This window comes from Hyperolius riggenbachi, chromosome 5 (assembly GCF_040937935.1).
Source record: "Hyperolius riggenbachi isolate aHypRig1 chromosome 5, aHypRig1.pri, whole genome shotgun sequence".
NCBI classification, from domain to species: domain Eukaryota; kingdom Metazoa; phylum Chordata; class Amphibia; order Anura; family Hyperoliidae; genus Hyperolius; species Hyperolius riggenbachi.
The window spans coordinates 282,409,962-282,424,056 of NC_090650.1; the positions used below are offsets into that span (position 1 = coordinate 282,409,962).

Consider the following 14,095-nt stretch of genomic DNA (forward strand, 5'->3'; position numbering starts at 1 on the left):
CTAGGGGGAAAAAAACTAGTGAACCACCAGAATCATTTATTTTACCAAGTACAAAGGAGGGTTGTACCCGGAATTACAGGTTCTGGAAGGGGGGGGATAATGTCTGAAAGCCAAGAGCCGAGGCTGCCGTACTACATCGCCACCAGTCGCACTTGGCAATCATCTGTCACCCTGAAGGAGACACGGGGGAGGAGGAGAGAGGGAGGCAAAGGTTCGGTAGTGATGACCCATGAAAGAAACCTGCAGTGATGGCTGACTCTGCTGACGATCCCGATTGCTGACATCTGGCAGTGCTGGCCAAGATGTTCCAGTTGAAAAAGTGCAGTAGTGTTCATTTCTGTGGTGGATTCCGACTCCTGGGCAGCATTCAGCATGGCTGGTCAGGATAATCTGGCTGTCACAGAGGCCTACGGCTGCAGCGTCCCTTACCTCTGGTTTAGTGGCTGGCATCATGGAGGGGCTGAAATAGAGGTGTCCCTGCTGCGGTAGGGCAGCAGCAGGCGGTGGGTGAATGGATGGAGCTGGCATCCAGGAGGCCAAAGGTTTCCCGATCAGTGTGGAGTCTTCCTACCTCACTTGAGCCCTGATCTCTTGGGTAGCAGCAGTGGACTCCATAAGGCCTGTACCTGCACAGACAACAGACCCAGGCAGCGGCAAGGTGGACAAAAACTCAGTCCCGAACTCCCCACAACCTACACCAGCGTCCCAGGATACACTGGACCACACTGCACACCTTCGGGGGGGGGGGGGGGGAGAGACAAGATGAATTGGTAGGGAAAAGGGAAGAAAAGGCCAGAATCCTGTGGCCATGGCTGTCAATTAAAGGTGGCCACGAATGGTCCAATTTTCTAGCGAAAAATCGTTCGAGCGATCACAAATTCTGATCGGAAGAAAACTCGTTCACTACACCATCAGCGAACCAATCTTTGCTATCTATCGATCACAATCGTCTTTAAAATATAAACCATATAACCATTAACGGAGATTATTTACTGGCAATTCGATCACTGCCGAACTAGAATTTCGGATCGATCGAACGATTTTTTGCTAGAAATTGGTCCGTTAGTGGCCAGCTTAGGCCCGGTTCACATTAGCGTTCCCTGTCCGGATTCGCCGGGCTGGATCCGGACTGTATACTGTACAAACGGAACGTACGTTCCGCATAGCAATGCAAAGGCTATGCGGACGTTCACACGTGTCCGTTCCGTACAGTACGGAGCCGGACCGGATCCAGACACTTTTCCAACATGCGCTATTTTTTAGCTCCGTATCTCCGGCCCACGCACCCGGACCGGAGTCGGACCTGAGCCTGACAGCACTATCCGGAACACAGAAACCAATGGGAAACGGAAGGCACAGAACACACTGCCTACAAACACCTGACGTTCTACCCCACTTCCTATGCGTATCCAAGCGGCCATTTCGGATGGGGACACATGGGCCAAGCATGTCTGGAGTGGAGCATCAGTGACAGACGTGCTGGAGCTATTTGGCAGAATGTCGGAGGTGGAGGTGAGGCCTACAGCGGAGGAACCTGATTCTACAGGTGCACCTTCTGCTGACCCCAACATTTTTTTATTTAAATTTCGCTATTTTTTGCCCATGGATCCGGATGGCAGCCTGATGCATGCCTGATGCAAACGGACCGGATCCGGATCGGAACCGTACGGTTCCGATCCGGTCCTGATCCGATCAGGATCCGGTCCGTTTGCATGGCAAAACGCAAGTGTGAACGGGGCCTTAAAGAGAATCTGTATTGTTAAAATCGCACAAAAGTAAACATACCAGTGTGTTAGGGGACATCTCCTATTCCCCTCTGTCACAATTTCACCGCTCCCCGCCGCATTAAAAGTAGTCAAAAACTGTTTTTAAAAGTTTGTTTATAAACAAACAAAATGGCCACCAAAACAGGAAGTAGGTTGATGTACAGCATGTCCACACATAGAAAATACATCCATACACAAGCAGGCTGTATACACCCTTCCTTTTGTATCTCAAGAGATCACTTGTGTGTTTACCTTCTGTCCCCTGCAGCTGAGCTCTCATGCACTGAATACTAGTGACAGGCTGTGAGGCTGATCCTTTCTTCCTGTCTGTCATTCCTCAGTATGTGTCAGCCCAGCTCCTTTCACAGCCTAACAGAGGAGGATTTTTATCCAGCTCTCTTCTATCACTGATAAGATAGCAGAGAGACGCTGCTGGCTTATGTAAATAATACACACACTGGAGTGTGCATAGAGTGGCCTGGAGAGGGGTGTGCATAAACAGACCAGCACGGAAGAGTTGGCAGCCTTCCAGACACAGGGCGACAAGTCTGACAGGGGAAAGATACATTGATTTATTACAGAGACAGTGATAGTAGAAAGTGCTGCAGTAAGCCAGAGCACATTAGAACAGGTTTAGGAACTTGTAGGATGGTAGAAAAAAACGTTGTAATTTTTGTTACGGAGTCTCTTTAAGGCACCATCTTTATGAACTGCAGTTTAACATGTCACTACAGATGGCAATAGGTCAGTAACAAGATTGAGTATAACGGAAAATCCCAGATTCACCAGTCTGTGAAGCACTATGACTGTGAGGGCAAATAGTGCTACAATTTTAGGATAACATTATTAAATGACAACTGAGGTGAGGGGTATATGGAGACTGCCATATGTATTTCATTGTATGCAATACAAGCTGCCCTGCTGATCCTTTGCCACTTTCAGCCATAGACCCTGAACAAGCATATGCAGACCAGGTGTTTCTGACAGTGTCCGATCTGACAAGATTAGCTGCTTGCTTGTGGTGTGATTCAGACATTACTGCAGCCAAATAGACCTGCAAATAAATATGGCAGCCTCCATAGATCTTTCACTTCAGTTGTCCTTTAAGCATAGATTTTTGGACATTTTTACACGGAATTGCATAGTATCATTAACCTCCCTGGTGTTGCATTTTGGCTGGATTTCTGTGCAAATTAATTAATTCAATTAATTTTCATGACATTTTTTGCCTGTAACTTACCAAAATGTGTCAAGCAAGGGTCCGGTATACATTTTGAGTATAATTAAAGCTTCAAACACAACATATTGTCTAAAAATAAATTAAATTCCATTTTCTCTTCAGCTTTTTGGAAGAAAAATTTGCAGTTTTTTTGCATTAAAATTTGAGTTTGTGGGAATGCGAAAAATGCATGAGAAAAAACAAAACCCTGCCTTACAACTGCTGGACTAGCCTGACTTGTCCATACCATTTTCTGCTTTTTTTCCATGGAGGAGTCAGACTCGCCCATAACACCAGAAAGGCTAGAGCAGAGCTTTCCATCCCTGCCCTCAAGTACCACCAACAGTGCATGCTTTGTGAAAACCCACAGAGGTAATTAATCAGCTCTGCTGACACAGGGCTAGAGGAATCTGAAAAGCTGGAGAAATCTTTTCACAAGGTTGAAACTCTCCATTAAATAGCTGTGATCCTCAGGCCCTCAGCCAGTGCTGTATTATAAATAGACTTAGGCCTGGAACCCGCTAGCAGTACGTTACTAAGCCGCTTCTAAGCGCTTGTGATTTGAAAAGTTCTTGCAAATGTAATTCTATGGGTGTGATCCCACTAGAGCAATGTGATTTGATAAAAATCACCCATAGCATTGCATTAGCATGAGCTTTTCAAATTACCAGCACTTAGAAAAGGATGCTAGTGGGTTTGAGCCCTGATTCTGTAGTGGAAATCACTGCATGGGCTTAGGGCTTCTTAGAAAAAACTTTATCAACTTTTATCAGTTTGTCGCCTGAATGCAAGTGAAATCTCCATCAAATAAGGAAGAAACTATATAGAAATTTGACCTTAAAGCTGAATCAAAATCTCAAATTCTTTTCAGAATACATGGACACACTCTGGCCCTTAATCAATTCACATGTTCTACTAAGTTTTCTTCTAGAAAAGATTTTTAATCTTCTGTTTAAAATGACTTTTCAGCACCCTGGAATTGAAAACATTCCAAAAACTAGAGGAAAAAGTACTGTAAAAATTATTCTAGCTTAAAAGGCATTTTATTCACAAGTTGTGAAAATATCACCTAGGAGGAAGCATTGATTGCATATAGGCCTCTGGAGCAAAGAGATGATGGACCACCCAGCTTAATATCACAGTACAGTTCTAACGCCAGCATCTACCTTGGTATGATGGTGCTTATATATAACACGGGAAGCTTATACATCTTGGAGTCAGTGTAAAGGTTGTATAAATTTGCTGTCCCATGAAAATAATTAAACACACAGCCGTTAATGTCTAAACCACTGGCAACAAACGGGAGTACACCCCTAAGTCAAAAATGTCAAAATTCTGCCCAGTAACCCAGTTTTCTCTCCTCAGGTCATGTTATTCCTTAGTGTTACTAGGTCTCAGGTGTGAATGGGGAGCAAGTGTGTTAAATTTGTAGTTATCACTCTAACACTCTCTCATACTGGTCACTGTAAGTTCAACATAGCACCTAATGGCAAACAACTCTCTGGAGATCTTAAAAAAAGAATTGTTGGTCTATATAAAAATGGCCTAGGCTGTAAGAAGATTGCCAACACCCTGAACTGCAGCAAGGTGGCCAAGACCATACAGTGTTCAAGCAGGACAGGTTCCACTCAGAGCAGGACTCGACATGGTTGAGCAAGGAAGTTGAGCTCATCCATATCCAGAGGTTGTCTTTTGCAAATGGACGTATGAGTGCTGGCAGCATTGCTGCAGAGGTTGAAGGTTTGTGTGTGTGTGTCCCAGATAGAAGCCTCTTCTAAAGATGATGCACAAGAAAGTCTGCAAGCAGTTTGCTGAAGGCAAGCAGACCAAGGGCATGGATTACTGGAACCATGTCCTGTGGTTTGATGAGACCAAGATAACCTCATTTGGTTCTGAAGGTGTTGAGCAAGATAATGTAATGATATGGACTTGCTTGCTGTTTTGGTTTCATTGTTGGCATCCCATGCCGGTTCCTGAATACACCTTGCCTGCTGCCAATACATAAACTGTCTGTGAACTTTTCACCACCCGCTGCCTGCGCCGTTTGCTTGTTTGTATGCTTTCTGTCAGCTGTCTTCCCTGACCTACTGCCTGGCAAACTCCTCTGGCTGCTTGTGACCTTTGACCTCACACTGGTTGTGGAACTCCTGTCTTTCCACCTCTGTATTGGGGATTCACCTGCTCTCCCTGCCTCCAGTGGTGGCAAACTTAGGTACTGCAACCTTGTAGTCACCTGCAGCAAAGTAAACTCTTGCTCACTATTGGTAATAGTCCATCGTCACTTGAGATATGCTCTAGTTACGACTAGTGTCTACTTAGATTTTGTGCCTTAAAGAGAAACTCCAACCAAGAATTGAACTTTATCCCAATCAGTAGCTGATACCCCCTTTTACATGAGAAATACAATGATTTTCTCAAACAGACCATCAGGGGGCACTGTGTGTTTAATTTTGTGCTGAAACCCCTCCCACAAGAGGCTCTGAATACTGCGGTACTCTGGGCAAACTGCCACAATGTAACAATGTTCACAGACAGGAAATGGCTGTTTAAAGCTGTCTGTAACAGCCAGAGCAGCTAGAAACAGCTACATAACTTGCCCACAGTAACAATGTCATCATGTAATACATGTCAGAATGTGAATCTGGGAGAGGAAAGATTTTACAATGAACAAACACTGACTAAATCATTTATACATAATTATTGTAAAAATGAAGCACTTTTTTTTATTAAATTATTTTTACTGGAGTTCCTCTTTAAGAAAGCCACAGCTTCCACTGGTGTCTGTGTCAAGAGAGCTGACAGTCAGTATGGAACCTGCAGGAGATTCCATCCCATTTGAAGAACCTTGCAGACAAGTTGCTGAACGGCAAATATCTGTTCAGGAAGAACAGCACAGACATTACCAGCTAGAGGGCCATCTGCGGATGCTGACTACTTAAACTGTCCCAGGCAGCCAGCCACTACCAGTTTTTGCCTCCCTGTGCCAAAGATCGGGTTGCCCAACAGATTCATGAGAGATGGGAACAAGTTGCAGCCTCCATTTCATGTCCAAGAAGATTCACTGTAGAGAGTATTTAAGTTGGAATACGTGTTTATTTATTGCAAGGCAATGATCTCTCGGATACTTCCCAAGGGTGTAGGTTTCTCACAGTCTACCAACCTGATTAGAGATGCTGCAGAATTGCATAGCTTATGTTCTGAGACTGACAATACCTCCTTAGTCTTTTAATAGGGTTATCATGGCAACATTTAGGTCTAGATGTCTAATCTTTCCAAATAAATTGTGTTTATTTTTTTTTACATATTGTGTAGAATCTTGATTGGTGAGATCTGAAATGGACAGAAGATTCTGGTTAATTCATTCATTCATTTTGATTATTTTTATCTTGCTAAACTTTGCATTGTATGGTAGGTCCCATTTTTCTGGCCTTCATTAAACATAAGTGATGATAAAAATTTGTTGAATCCAGACCAGCTTTATTTTTGCTTACAATGATTAGCCAATTGAGTTGATGACAGAGGGTCATATGATCAGAGACTGAATTCATCTCCACTTGCAGCCTCTAAGAGAAGTGCCTAGACAAAAGCATACAGGCACGAAAACTAGGTTATTAAATTAGAGTTTCAGCAGCACGAAAAATGCATTCACTTTAATTTATAATGCAGCAGCAGGAAGGGGGTTTGAACTTTTAAAATAAGGAGACTTCAAGGAACCAGGTGATATGCTTCAGGACAAGACTGAAGGTGCATACACACATCAGACTATAGTCTTTGGAAAATGAAAGATCACAGACCAATCTTACCACCCTTCATGTAGTATGAGAGCCATACTCTACACAGTCTTTTCTATGGAGCTGAACTCCATATCAGAAAAAAATCTTTGCAAGATGCTGCACACACAGATGCTGTACAGACACAAAAGATCAGTATCTGCAAAAGATCTGTTACTGCTAAAAATCCATTCCTGCAATTTGCAATGATAGTCTATGAGATCTGCAGATCATCGTACACACATGATTTAACTGACATTCATCTGCAGATCAGATCCACCAGGATGGATTTTCAGATCTGCGGATGATTGCTTGGTCTGCAGATGAATGTCAGTTAAATCATGTGTGTATGATGATCTGCAGATCTCATAGACTATCATTGCAATTTGCAGGAATGGATTTTTAGCAGGAACAGATCTTTTGCAGATACTGATCTTTTGCGTCTGTACAGCATCTGTGTGTGCAGCATCTTGCAAAGATTTTTTTCTGATGGAGAGTTCAGCTCCATAGAAAAGACTGTGTAGAGTATGGCTCTCATACTACATGAAGGGTGGTAAGATTGATCTGTGATCTTTCATTTTCCAAAGACTATAGTCTTCTGTGTGTATGAGCCTTGAGGGTTGACCCAAGTACTGGACAAGATGGCAGCACGGTGGCATAGTGGCCAGCACTCCTGCCTTACAGTGGCCCCACATTTAATTCCAAGCCTGGACATCGTGTGAAATTTAAATGTAGTCCATAAAAGACAAAAATGTTTTAGCATGTTATCTCTTCTATATGTTGCTGGAGGAGATTTTCCCAGATCTCCTTGCTATTATTTTATCTTCCTTGAGAAATTTTTATCAGCCTACTACACCCTGCATCTGTTCATTGAGCTCCGGAACTCAGAGAGAAGTCCTGCCATTAAGCACCATTACAAATATTAGCGGGGCAAAGTATTTTTTCTAGAATAGTAAAGGCCATTTACCTATGCTGTATTCTCTAAATGTTCTTGTTCATTCAGCCAGTTGATGACCTCTTCTTTTAAAATTTGACATTCCCATGTCAGAAAAGAATCTTAAAGGCTTTTTTTTCTTTACAGTAGCAAAAGCTGTATCCTGGTAAACCATTTGATTATGATTATGGTAATTGTTATTTAATCTGTGTATTGAGTATATTTATTCTGTGAGTAACATGGTTTATTTATCTAATTTATTACAGATGACCCCCAAGTCAAAGCGAAAAAGTATTCACAGCAGAATGCTGCGTCCAGTATCTAGAGCATTTGGTGAGTTTATTGAACAATTGGTTGCATTGGTTATTATGTAGACTGTTATAGGTTGTAGTATTTGCTTTGAAAAACATAAAGCCTGTACACACACTTGATTAAAGTTGCCTGAGGCGGTCAATAACCACGCCTCGGCCGATAACCAGGCATGTGAGATCTGTCATGGCATCCGCTCACCCGAGCCATGGCCGATTCTATTTGTTTATGCCGCTCCTCTGCCCACAACATGTCATCATGGATGCCCTGCTCCGTCGTCCGCCCACCTTACACACACACACACACACACACACACACACACACACACACACACTCACACACACACTCACACTCACACACACTCACATGTGTATGCACCTTTATAGCTACCTCAAACTTCTGCCCTGTAAGTGGTTGATAGTTATACAATCAAGAATTTTTCAGGGAATATCCATCATTTTACCACCTTGCACCAATAGACATCTATTGGAACAAAGAATGACCCTTCCCAGTCACATTTTTATCAATCTATCAATCAAAAATCAAAAGGGACAGGTTTTTAATAGATTTTCATTCATGTGATCCAATATTTTTATTAAATTGAAAGTCTAATCTACTACAAGCATTAAATGGTGTATGGTACCATGTAGCAGGAATTGCTCATAGGCACAATACAAAAGTTGCATTAACAAGACGATGTTTTGATGAAAGAGAAACCGGCTTTTTATTAGTGCTTATTCTTTTTTTCCCTTTTCATCCATTTCTAAGAAATGGAGTTTGATCTAGACAAAGCACTTGAAGATGTCCCAATACATATCGAGGACCCTCCATACTCCTCTGTGAAACAGGACAAGAGAACATCTGGTGTAATTGCAGAACTGCCATCCGAGGAAGCAAAAAAGCTGGAGCACTTCACTAAATTACGACCGAAAAGGATGAAGAAGCAGCAGCCCAGCAAAGCCAATGTTAGTATACATTAAAAAAACTTAAGTGTTCTGTGCTTATATTGAGGTTCTGCTACATGGCTTTTTTAACAAACTTACAATGTCTGCATATCAGAGAAAGAATAGAGTAGTGTACTCATTGCTGGAATCAAGTTTTTTTTACATCCGTATGTGTGTTTCTGGACCCAGCTCACTACACTTTTCCAAATCCACGAAGCTGCTGCATTTAATAGTTTTACTTTATTTTAATTGAGCTATAGTTTTATGAAGTTTACATTCCCAAAATATTAGTATTTATCTTTTTATGATATATGTATGAAAGTAGGCGATATCATTATAACTTGGCATGAACTAGAAGTGCAGTGATCAGAAGCAAATTCTTGGCAACGTACTGGAAATATTTTCTTAGGAAAGTGTTCCATAGTTGAGTTCTGAGAGTTTAAAGGGAACCTGAAGTGAGAAGTATATGGAGGCTGCCATATTTATTTCCTTTTAAACAATAACAGTTGCCTGGCTTCCTGTTGCTCTCTTTGGCTGTAGTAGTGACTAAATCACACACCTCAAACAAGCATGTAGCTAATCTTCAAGCCAGAGGATCAGCAGGACAGCCAGGCAACTAGCATTGTTTTAAAGGAAATACATAGAGCAGCCTCCATACCCCTTACACTTCAGGATCCCATATCTATCTGGGGTTCACCTCTTTTGACCTGAACTCTTACAGCGGATCCATTGCATCGGTTTGCATAGAATTAACTAGTATTCAATGAGGAATTTATTGTATCCACCTCCGGACAAAAATGGTGGGGTTGGCAGAAAGCCAGCTGGCCAATTATGTGACTGTCGTGTTTTAGTTCCTTCCAGCCCGAGAGCCCAAACAGCTCCCAGACATCATTAATAGTGTTCAGCAATAATAAATCTTGTCTCTGACGGCCCAAAACTTGCAGTAGAAGTGGGAATGAAATGGGAATGAAAATCTCAAGCTGTGCGTAAGGTACCAGTAATGACATATGGCTGAGCACATCCTGTTTGCCAAATTACAATAATGACAAACACTGATGAATTATTCTTTAAACAGACCTTGGATTGCTGTGGTCACATTGTAGAGGAGCATTGTTCCATAAACAAATAGTACAAGAAATTAATCTGCACCTTAGCTGTGATTAAAAGGAATGGGATCTGTCTTGAACATAGTAAAGCAAGGTATCGTAAGATCTTGCACCCACTGCCACTTAGCAGTGCTGCAGGTTAGCACCCACTACTACTTGGCAAAAGCTGCAACTGCGCACTCAATACTTTTGGGCACTCACTACTACATAAAGCCCACTGCTGCCGGGCACCCTTTGCAACTTGACATTCAGTGCTACCTGCTGGCAATGCTACTGCACCCTTTGTTACTTTTTGTACCTTCTACTACTTGGCAACCACTGTTATGCGACATTGAGTACTGCTTAGCATCCACTGTAACTTGGAACCCAGTGCTACAATTGCTACTTTTTTTAAAAAAAAACTATTTTTATTTTCAGATATACAAGACATTACATTTAACATTAGCAATATCCATAACCCCTCCCTATCCCCACCCCCCACAATCGGTTCCAATTGAGGTAAACATATTGTCCCCAGTACATAGACAAATCAAGAATAAAGAAGTACAGGTAATAGCAGTTAGAGTTATAGTATTATATCACATTTTGCATTAAGAGAGTTTACAGATCAATTTTAAATTTAGATAGCCATTTGGTCCAAATCTTGTAGAACTTCTTTTGCGAGCCTCTATTAGCATATATCCCTTTATAAATAGGCAGATCATTATTAATGGATTGGGTTAGTGCTTCTAAAGTAGGGGAATTGGCGGACTTCCAGCAAAGGGCAATTTGTCTTCTGGCATAGAATAACAGTATTCTAGCCAGCAGTAGTTTCTTTTCCGAGAGACTTTTAGTACCAAATATGTTGAGTAGCATACTTTTGGGTGTTGAGGGGATAGCTGGACTTACTACTTCAAAAAGTAAGGCATGGACATTATCCCAGTAATGTTTGATTTGGGGGCATGACCAAAAAATATGCATAAAATGGGTGTTAGAACTTTTGCATCTCCAGCAACTGTCTTGATTATTCAGGCCAATTTTTGGATAGTTTATGTGGGGTTAGGTATACCTGGTATAGGTATTTAAAGAGAGTCTGAAGCGAGAATAAATCTCGCTTCAGACCTCATAGCTAGCAGGGGCATGCGTGCCCCTGCTGAAACGCCGCTATAGCGCGGCTTAACGGGGGTCCCTGTCCCCCCAAACCCCCTCCGTGCAGCGGGGGAGCGCTTCCTGGTTGGGGCAGGGCTAACCGCCGCAGCCCTGCCCCATGCGCGTCTGTCAGACACGTATCTCCGCCTCTCCCCCGCCCCTCTCAGTCTTCCTTCACTGAGAGGGGCGGGGGAGAGGCGGCGATGCGCGTCTGATAGACGCGCTGGGAGGCAGGGCTGCAGCCGTTAGCCCTGCCTCCAGGAAGAGACAGCCAGCGACCATTTTACGACCAAGTATTGCGGGGGGTGGGTTGGGGGTGAAGGGACCCCCGTTAAGCCGCGGGATAGCGGCGTTTTAGCAGGGGCACACGTGCCCCTGCTATATATGAGAGCTGAAGCGAGATTTAGTCTCGCTTCAGTGTCTCTTTAAGCGCTGATAATTTGTGTCGAGCAGCTATTGGAGTGGGGATGAACAGAGATACCGATTCGTTCCATTCGGTGTCAGTGAGGTCTGGTAGATCTTTCTTCCACAGTCGGTAAGGTTTGGCTTTACAGGTATTATTAGTATTAATAAGAGTGTTATAGGTAAGAGAGATAAGACCTGTTTGATTAGTATGTGATAGGATATGTTCAATAGGGTGGGGTTGCATAGTCAGTGGTGAAGAAGTGGTGAATTGAGAGCGGAAAGCATGCCTAATTTGGAGGTACCGGAAGTATATTGAGTTAGGAAGGGAGAATTGTTGTTTGAGAGTATTGAATTGTTTGAGTTCGTTATCGTCCACTATATCTCAGTTTTGTTATGCCTTTATTAGCCCAGATTGAGGGATCAGGGATGGTTAGAAACTCTTTAAGTTTAGCATTGTTCCATAGTGGAGTAACTGGTGACCATTGGCCCCTGTTGGAGGTGAATTGTCCAGCTTCTTCCCATACTTGGGCAGCGGTGATCATTGGTAGGGTAAGAGTTACGCTGGCTTTGGGTCCCCTAAATGGTAAGCTAGCCAGAGCCAGTGGTGAGCCTATAATCTCCGCCTCTAACGCAGAGGCTGGGTTGTAGGGGGACTGTTTGAACCACCAATAGATGGTGGGGAGTACAGCAGCCCAATAATAAAGTTTCATATTTGGCAGGGCCAGCCCTCCCTGGTCAACTGGGAGTTGCAGGTTGGACAGGGCAACACGAGGAGATAGGGTGTTCCATATGAAAGAGGAGAACATGGAGTCAAGTGTCTTGAATAATTTAGCTGGCAATCTAATGGGTGTATGCCTAAAGACATATGTGAATTTTGGGAGGATACACATCTTAAGTAAATTGACCCGACCAATGAGTGATATTGGAAGAGTAGCCCAGGCTCTTAGCTTGTCTTTAACCTGCGTAATTAGGGGTTCAATATTATGGGCGTAATAGTCTTACGCTAGTTGTAAGTTTGATTCCGAGGTATTTGATTTGGGATACTATTTGTAGGGGTTGATTGTGTTGCATAGGAAAGGGATCTAATGGCATAAGGAGAGATTTGTGCCAATTAATGACTAGGCCAGAGTAGGAACCAAAGGATTCTATAGTTGTTAAGGCTGAGGTTAGGGACGCATGGTGATCTGCTAGATATAATAAGAGGTCGTCTGCATATAATGAAAGTTTTTCCTTGAGTGTGCCCACTTGTAAACCTACAATATCGGACTGTGAGCGGAGTATCGCAGCTAATGGTTCCATGGCTAACGCGAATAAAGCCGGGGATAGGGGGCAGCCCTGACGAGTGCCACGCTGCAAGGGAAAAAAAGAAGAGACTTGGTTCCCAGTACGGACCCTAGCCTTAGGGGAATAATACAGGGCTTTAATGTATGTAATAAAGTTAGGGCCCATATTAAATTTCTTGAGAACTTCCCAAAGATAGGGCCACTCAACCGTGTCGAAGGCCTTCTCAGCATCGAGGGAAGCAATGACCCTTGTACCACAATTACTGTGTTGTATAGATAGGTGGGTGAATAATCTGCGGAGATTGATATCGCATCCTTTCCCAGGAATAAAGCCGGATTGGTCCCTGTGTACAATGGAGTTGATAACTCTGTTTAATCGCATAGCAAGGATCTTTGCCAAGATTTTGCTGTCCACATTTAGGAGCGAAATGGGACGGTAGGACGAGCAGAGAGTGGGATCACGTCCCGGTTTATGTATTACCGTAATTAAGGCTTCAGACATTGTGGGTGATACGGTACCTGTGCGAAGGATTTATTTATAGACAGTTAATAATTGAGATGCGAATTGGCCTTTGTATGTAGAGTACAGCTCTGATGGTAGCCCATCTAGACCAGGGGCCTTCCCTTTTTTAAGAGAGAGTATAGCTTGGGTTACTTCCAGAAGTGATATGTCTGCTTCAAGCGAATTGAATTCATCTATATCAAGAGAGGGAAGTGGAATATTTTGTAAATAGGCGTCGATTTCAGCTGAGGCCCTCGACACGGTTGAGGTATACAGTTTTTGACAGTATGAGCAGAAGACCTTGTTAATGTCTCCTGGGTGTGTGATTGTTTCCCCGTCATCTGTCTTTAGTGTTGCGATTTGTGTACTGGCAGTGTATTGTTTGGTCAGCCGGGCAAGTAATTTTCCTGTGCGGTCGCCCTGTTCAAAGAGTCTTACTTTACGTAGTTGGAGTTCCTGTTTGGTATTATCAATTTGTTTGCTAGAGAGGGAAAGGAGTTGTGATTGCCATAGTTGGTATGTTTGAGGATTTGGATTCGCTATATATTCTCGTTCAGTTTGTTTAGTTTTTTCCTCTGTTGGTAAGTATAATATTAGATTGGCGTTTCTCTTCCGCTATGCTAGATATATAAGCCCCTCGTATAACTGCCTTATATGCATCCCAGGTGACCAGGGGGGGAACCGGTTCATGGTTTAGAGAGTGGTATTCTTTCATTCCATCTTGAACCA

General features: G+C 43.0%; 1 protein-coding gene across 4 annotated transcripts in view; it reads left to right on the forward strand.

Moving 5' to 3' along the window:
* Positions 1 to 14,095, forward strand: part of CARMIL1 (capping protein regulator and myosin 1 linker 1) — a 398,430-nt gene that overhangs the window by 324,876 nt on the left and 59,459 nt on the right. For all 4 annotated transcript variants that reach the window (XM_068236999.1, XM_068237000.1, XM_068237001.1 and 1 more), the window contains 2 exons: positions 7,956 to 8,022; positions 8,767 to 8,963. In XM_068236999.1, the coding sequence (XP_068093100.1) occupies positions 7,956 to 8,022; positions 8,767 to 8,963 (264 nt within the window). The remainder of the gene's footprint in view (positions 1 to 7,955; positions 8,023 to 8,766; positions 8,964 to 14,095) is intronic.